The sequence below is a fragment of the Pristiophorus japonicus genome, chromosome 7, assembly GCF_044704955.1.
Source record: "Pristiophorus japonicus isolate sPriJap1 chromosome 7, sPriJap1.hap1, whole genome shotgun sequence".
NCBI classification, from domain to species: domain Eukaryota; kingdom Metazoa; phylum Chordata; class Chondrichthyes; family Pristiophoridae; genus Pristiophorus; species Pristiophorus japonicus.
In genome coordinates this window covers 55,930,605-55,939,004 of record NC_091983.1, presented here as the reverse complement: position 1 = coordinate 55,939,004, position 8,400 = coordinate 55,930,605, and the positions used below count along the sequence as shown (strand labels likewise).

At 35.0% G+C, this 8,400-nt stretch overlaps 1 protein-coding gene across 4 annotated transcripts in view; it reads right to left on the bottom strand.

Moving 5' to 3' along the window:
* Positions 1 to 1,886: 1,886 nt before the first annotated feature.
* The window catches only part of LOC139267123 (lysophospholipid acyltransferase 2-like), a 205,027-nt gene continuing 198,513 nt past the window's right edge, over positions 1,887 to 8,400 (bottom strand). For all 4 annotated transcript variants that reach the window (XM_070884953.1, XM_070884954.1, XM_070884956.1 and 1 more), the window contains one exon: positions 1,887 to 7,453. In XM_070884953.1, coding sequence (XP_070741054.1) covers positions 7,267 to 7,453 — 187 coding nt within the window. In that variant the 3' untranslated portion in view covers positions 1,887 to 7,266. The remainder of the gene's footprint in view (positions 7,454 to 8,400) is intronic.

The window sequence follows — 8,400 nt, the reverse complement described above, 5'->3', positions numbered from 1 at the left end:
GGGAAGTGGAGCTGAGTCCATGATCAGATCAGCCATGATCTTATTGAATGGCGGAGCAGGCTCGAGGGGCCGTATGGCCTACTCCTGTTCCTATTTCTTATGTTTTTAATGATTGGGAGCGGTTACACTCTAACATTCTTAAACTCTATGTCCAGAAGGCTGTAAAGTGCCTAAACAAAAGATGAGGTGCAATTCCTCTAGCTTATATTATATATAAGTAAAATACATTATTCAAGTAGAAATAGAAAAACAGTATTTTTTTTTAAAATGGTGAGAAACTATTAAACTTTGATGTTCAGAGATTTAGGTGTCTTCATACAGGAAGCAATTAGGAAGGAAAATGACATGTTAGCCTTTATTGCAAGGGGCTTGGAGTACAAAAGTAAAGAAGTCTTGCTACAATTGTGCAGGGCTTTGGTGAGACCACACCTGGAGTACTGTGCACAGTTTTAGTCTCCTTATATGAGGAAGGATATACTTGCCTTAGAGGGGTTGCAACGAAGGTTCACTAGATTGATTCCTGGGATGAGGAGAGATTGAGTAGATTGGGCCTATACTCACTGGAGTTAAGAAGAATGAGAGGTGATCGCTTTGAAACAAAAGATTCTGAGGGGGACTGACTGGGTCGATGTTGAGAGATTGTTTCTCCTAGCTGCAGAGTTTAGAACTAGAGGGCATAGTCTCAGGATAAGGGGTCAGCCATTTAAGACAGAGATGGAGGAATTTCTTCACTCAGAGAGTAATGAATCTTTGGAATTCTCTACCCCAGAGGGCAGTGGATGCTTAATCATTCAGTATATTCAAGGTCTAGATAGATTTTTGTACTTTAAGGGGAATCAAGGGACATGGGAGATCTGGCAGAAAAGTGGCATTGAGATTGTAGATCAGCCATAATCTTATTGAATGGCAGAGCAGGCCTGAATAGCCATATGGCCTACTCTTGTTTTTATAATATTTATTTAATTTTATTGAAAACTACTCTTTAAAATATAAAGTAAAACTATTAATTCTCCAACATGGGAAAGTTCCCTTCTCCCAACAGCAATATATAATATATTAGTGTGTGGGGATGCAGGAGGGAGAAAGAGAGGGGAGTTTTAATTCACTTACCTTTTTAAAAAGTATTGCCCACTAGCAAAAAGTGATTTGGAACCAGGTCTGATTGTAATGTTCCTACAGTCAGTCAGGGCTGGAGGCAGCAAACTGTACACAATTCTTTCAAATGGTGCACCCCCGCCAATCACAAAAACAATTTCCTCAACAAGACATTGCAATTACATGACCTGAATTTGCTGTCTTTGGAAATGTGTTATTGCTCTTAAAGTTGGTCCATTCTGTGCATTAGTCCATTTCTAATTTTCCATTTCTGTGATATTAACTCCATCAAATTCACTACATTAAATGTAATTTAATAGCATGAATTCCAAAAGTGGATTTTATACTGCAAGATATTATTCACTGAGCAGTAAGTGCTTATTATACACCCTATAATTTAATCATAATTAGCCACAAGTCATAAAAATAAAACCCCACTCCCCAAATTAGTGGCAATGACATCCATCATAATGGTACTAGGAAATTCTGTCAATTCATATTGCAAATTACACAACTCTGGAGGCAAGGAAACATCCCCAATTAGAACCCATCTCTGCATCTATCCATTAAACAGAATGAAACCCAACTCCCAAATTTTAAGTTATTTTTTTTGAAGAGACACAAAAATTCTTAGCAATTATTTTAATCAAATGTTGATAATCACACAAATGAAACACCACTTTATATGAAGTTACAATCACTTGAACAGCTGGCATCATGTATCAAAACAATCAAAAATAACTACCACACTATACAAAGGTGAAGAATCTTTGAAATTACATCAGTGCAGCACTTTACTAAGTTTTTTTCCTGTAAATTACAAGTACAAAATGTTTTATACATTTCAATAAACAAAAATTAGTCCAAAATATTGTACTATAATTTTCCTATAAAAATTAAAAACAGACAACATTGTGAAAATTGGAAAGGCATAATTTGGTGATTATATTCCGTTTAAGAGTGTGAAAAGCACACAGCCACTGAACATTTCTTTCACTGGGAACAATAAACTGTAATTAGTCATGTTTAATGTGGTATTAATAGAAAAATAAAATTGATTACAAAGTCAGTATTTGAAAAGGTTTTTCCTCCTTGTTTAAACCATTTATGAAACCAGTCCAAAGGCATTTGTAGTGGTCAAATCCAAAAGCAAATTACAAGAGATCCAGAGTTGTGTTTTTTTTTTAAATAAAAGAGTTGTCAATAGGAATTGATTCAATTTTTTTTCCCGCATTTTCCTAAACTGAATTGCACTGGAATGAATTATAAATTCATTTCAACACTTTGTCCAGATAATGCAAAGTTTAAATACAAATATTTAAAGCTTGTAAACTTGATGCACCTAATTTATCATTACCAGTGTGCAATGATACATATACATGGAATAAAAATTCTATCATTAGTCTTAATATTCATATCATCTGTGCATCAATTGCCAGGCCCAGAATGTTGAAACTAAGGCTAGTTAAAAAGAATGAAACAAAGAACTTTGATTATGCTGAGCCCTCAAAAACTGCCATTGAATGTACAAAGAATGCAGATATAACACAGTAGGGGCAATAGTGTATACTACTTTTAGTCCAGATTCGTAGAAAAGCATAATTCTTGGCTTTTTCATAATTTGCCTTACTACACCTCCAACTTCAAACTGGTTATTTACTATGTTAGACAGCCCGCTGTGGAAAAGCTCATTGTAAAGTTGCTCAACAATTTTTTTCAAGTTTCTTGATTTCAGATTAAAAACAGAATGAGAATATATATTTAAACAAAACTGTAATATACAACACAAGAAAGAATGGATTACATTTAAGCAATTGTTGCCATATTGTTTCAGATAAATTGCAGAGAATTTATCCTACTTACTATTTTTTTAAATAGCTAAAGTGATCCTATTTAGGGCCTGACATTTCTTTAACATATAAATATTCTGTGCTTAATAATGTTTCACATATTTTAGTGAACTAGCTCAGAAAAACTGACCTGAAAAGATTTTTTTCTCAGTTATGAACATCTGCATAGTATCAAGAGCTCACATTTTAGCAATGTTCATGCTAGTAAAATTTTCCATTTATTCCTTGCAACAATTTCAAGTACTTCTGTTTTCTTGTTGATCCAGTAAAAGTACAAGTGTTTCTTTTTATTAAAAAAAGCTTAACATTTGACACCAGAAATTAAAAAATCAGAAAGGATTCAATAAAAATGTTTATTGCCCAATGTATCCATATATCACTCAATTCTATAAAGGATTCATTGCATCCAATACAAATGCTCTGCTCTATTTAACAGCAGTTGATGCAAAACCTAACTCCAACTGGGATGGCGGGGGAACAAAGAGTCTGTAACATGAACCATCTATTCAAAAAAATTATATAAATTGACTGTGGCATATCACTGTTTGATATGGGATTTTGTTTTGATGGTGTATCTCCATTATATGCTACAAATAGAATATACAGGACATTACCCAAACTAAAGAAGTGATTACAAAAAATAAAATCAGAACTCGGCATAATTTTTCTTTACTTTTAAAAAAAAAGTCTTGACACATAAAAAAAAAATTCATTTCTCACAATCAAGGTTATTTAAGAAACAAAACATTCCAAACATGTTAAGCCATAATGACCGATAGCCTTGTTATATATTACAGAACCTCTTCAAAAATCAAAAAGGAAAAAGTATTCAAGGTTTAAAAACTGCATGTGGTCAAGCAGTTGTGGTTTCCACAAGGAATATTTGTTAGGGAGAGGATAATAAACAGGATTAAAAATTGTTTAGACAGGAAAAAAACAAGAGGACAGAAGTTTGAGTGATAGGAAGTGGGTAGTAGTATCCCTCAGGGTTCAGTTCTAGGCCACTTCCGTTCACTGTGTATATCAATGATTTGATATAGGCCTAGAGGGAGTAATGTCAAAATTTGTAAATTATACCAAAAGAAGAAATATAGTTAATTCTTTAGAAGACCAAATGACCAATATTGATAAAATGGAGAGAGGCAAGTTTAAAAAGTGGCAGATGGAATTCAATGTCACCAAGTGTGAGGTGATGCATTTTGGGAAAAACAGTACAGGTAATTACACTTTAAATGGAAGTAGATTCAGTGCTGTAGAAGAGCAGATGGGTGTGGGCCACAGGTTCACAGTACATTAAAGACAGCGTTGCAGGCTACTAAGGCTTCGAAAAATGAATGGAATACGGTAATGTTGAGCTTGTATAAAATCTTAAGACCTCAGTTAGACTACTGTGTGCAGTATTGGACTCTGCACTACAGGAAGGATATTGAGGCGTTCGAGAGGTATGATGCAGATTCATTAGGGTGCTGCCTGGTATGAGGAAATACAAATACAAAGGCAGACTTGAAAAATTGCATATTTTCTCATTGGAACAATGCAGATTACGGGGCAATATGGTAGAAATATTTAAAATTATTAAAGGATGGGACAGGATAGTGAAGCAGACTATTTCCGGTAGTTGAGTCCACAACAAAGGGTCATAGATACAAGATAAAATGTAAAAGATTTGGAATTGGGGCAGGAGAATCTATAAAAAAGAGCTCAGGGGCTGTGGAAATCACTTCCAGCATTACTGATCGAGGCAGAAACTGTGTCAACATTCAAGATTAGACTGAATAGGTGGAAGTAGTAAAGGGTGAAGAAGGGATGAATATAGGCTAGGTCAACCCGATTACAACTATTTGCTCAAGTAGAGAGTAAACGCCGATATGGACTAGTTGGGCCAAATGGCATGTTTCTGTCATGTAACTTCGATGTATTCGTGTATCCCTAACAAAACAGATTTTTTTTTTAAATTCCCACTAAACACATCTCCAGTTGGAACATGCTTTTTATAAATCTACCAAAGACAAAACTAGGGAGAGATATTGCACACAAGAAAATTCTTTATGGGGGGGGGGGGGGGGGAGAAAAGAGAGTGGATGGAAACCAATTCCACAGGTCTTTTGTTTGGAAAATATACATTTAAAAATAAAAAGCTCTTGATAGCTACAGATTATCATGAAGAGCAGCAGATCACATGGACAGAACAATGTGCAGCCAAATGAAAAAAAAGACTCCGATCACAAACTACTGGCACTATAGAATAATCAGATACAGGGGTACATTTCTGTGACTGCAGGATTGGTATTTCAGACCTGTGAAAATCAAATGCTAATGCATTATGTTAAACAGTGTCTAATAATAATGGCAAACTTTGCAATGTTCAATTGTATTTTTTTTAAACTAAGAATTTTAAAATAATTTAAAATAAGCTAGACTTTTACAGATAGTTGTTGTTGGAATTCAGCAGTCTTGGAGCAGGAAGTTACTCTTCTAGAAAGTGGTTTTACAAAGAAAAAAAGGCATCACAACATAATTGCAGAGCATTGATCTGAATCCACATCAGTTAAAATGAATGAAAAGTGACTGTTGCTAACACATTGAGCAGAGGACTGGCTCCCTGCAGAAAGTGCAGCTTCCCCAATCAACCTGGGCAATGAAATACTAAAGCATCCCCAGTTTTGGAATCCAAACCCTTCAATTCCAGATTCCGAAGCAAGCACCCTCTAAAATGCCTATAAACGTGCTATTTATGGTTTGGATAATAAATGCAGAATGAGAAAAAAAAGTCTCAAACAAATCACACAATTACAATATCACACCCTCCAAGTTTCTATGAATTTAAACTCCAAATATAAACTATCTTGGCAATTAAATTCTTGTCAATGTCACTGTACAAGTTATGATATGTTTTCAATTTGCCTAACTTAGTGCAGAGTGAAGTACTCCTTTGCAAGTTTCTTATAAAATAAATTATTTCACTTCTATCTTTCACTCCCCCAAATATACTGCACACCTCAAGAGCCAATGCCACTCCTGTAATTACACAGAGCAAATGGAAGAGTTACCCTGAAATGGAATCAACATTTTGTTCTGCTAGTTATCTATCCAATTCAACACACCAATAGACATAAAACTGTGGGACTTCAACCAATACCATCTGATCAGGAAAGCTATGTGGTCAACTTTGACCTACTGGGTTGCCAATGAACACAGCTTATAATATTGCCAACTAGTTTATTTACCTACAACCTATTTCAATGGAAGTCCTTAATGGTGTAAATCACATGATGCCACATTCCTTCAGGTTCTAAACCGCTACAAGCTACATATGTTCAGACTACCCAATGAATAAAAATAAAGTAAAAAAAAAGTTTCCAAATCACTTAATAGACTATATCATAACAATTAGCTGGTAGTGAGTAATGAGGCTAAATCCCTGAAAGAGACAGTCTTGCACCCTTTGCTCTGGAGCCAACCCAGGCCCAGGGTACATGTCTATCACTGTTACATTTGCAGTATAAATGCAATCTCCGAAAGCTTAATTTGCACACTGTCTCCCAAAAATTTGGATGGGGGAGAAAAAGAGAGGGGAAATAGGCATCCTTATTTAAAAAAGGAATGAATGAATGTTACCAAATGTGACTTTTTTCCGATGTATAGTACGCAAAAAGTCAACTGATTTAAAGAAACCAAAAACAGGGTCAATCAAGTTAACTTGTAAATTTCTCTGAGTTTAAAAACAAGTATAAAGTAAGTTGTGTGATGTCTCCATTACATTGAAGTCATGCTAATTTTCACAGATCAACTGCAGCACTTTGGGATGAGTCATTGTCAGCCAAGACTTATTCACCTTGAAATAGTTTAATGGAACAAAGTGTCTCATCATATCTGGGACCACATACAGTTGTGGGTTTGTACAAAAGATTTTAGTTGGATTGGCTGTATATGGCCTTATACATCGCAACGACATGACTTATCTAAAAGTGCGGTTATAATAACCTCTCAAAGGCAACATTTTAATAGAAGGTAAGAAAACTGGCAGTCTCTGGACTGGAGTACTGTGCATAGTAGAGATTAATTCTAACCAGCTAACTTTTTATGGTCTGTGTAGTGTGGCTAATCACTTGTTACTTTCATTCTTCCTCCACTTTACTTCATCTTTTTAGTCAAATATAAATGAGTTTTTGCTTCTGTACGGCATTTTAAAAAAGATTTATTTGAAGTATTTTGTCACTTCAGAATACTTTGCACAAGTCCTTTGCATATGCCCTCAGTCATTAAAGAAGGTAATGAATTTATTTGCAGTCCCAACTTCCCATTCAAATGCACTTAGTGTTCACGATGGTCTTGGTATCTGGTTTAAGTTGTTATTCATAGCAGAATAACTGTTTATGGTCAACACATTTTCCACTTCTAGCCGTTTCTGCTTCGAGTGATTCTGTTCATTTTCCTTTTGTCTTGACTTCATTGGCAATACTAATATGACCAACAGGGAAACAATATGGAGACAATAATACCAAGAGCTAGGGAAAAAAAAGTTAAAGTTAATAAAGTATGATAAGCAGATGCAAGTACAGAAACTGCAAATTAAACTGATTAAATATGCATTTTTTCAAAAATATTTCTTTGGTACGAAGAAAGCTCCCCATCTAAATTATTAGAGTTGTACAATTCATTGCAGGGCAAAAAAGTTACGTGTCGAAATGAGATCATGTAATCTAAAGCATCAAATGCATCTCTCCAAAAATACTCCAGCACAGTTGAGAATTAGAATGAACAATGGATTAAAAAAATATAGATCTTGGTTCATCAAGACAGATAGATGACTTACCAAACATCCAATAATCCTTACTTGCTACATAACAGAACACTTCCCCATACCCTGGGGATTATGAATTTTTATAGTCAGTAAATGCATGAAATATATACACTTGCCCCATTACATTTGGCTTGGGATATAGAACATAACACCAAGTATCCTTGTGCAATTTATTTTCCTCCTCTCTTGCACTCTATTTCAATTAAAGTTTACAGAACAGAGGCAATTCAGTGATATTCCTTATTCACTTGAAATGCACCACCACTGAAATCCTCAAAATGGAATAAGTTTAAAACCTTGCATTACACTGACAAACGATAACCCGAAAGCAGTCAGATTATGCCTGAACAGCAAAGACCTGAGAAAAAATGGGAGACAAACTAGATATGAGTGATATCTTGATTTGGTGAATGGAGGGCAACTAACTATAGTGAATAATCCCCTTTTCTTTTAGGTGCTTACATACTACAGTGGTTTTCAAACTCTTTTGGTTGAAGGACCTCTTTTCAAATAGATCAGTAATCACAGACCCCCCACCTCCTCATCTAAATTATACTATACAATAGTCAATGGAAGTGCTACAATATCACTTAGATATCACTGCAAAGTCTGCCAATCCTTGGTGTGATCTTTAACAATTTATGTAAAGCT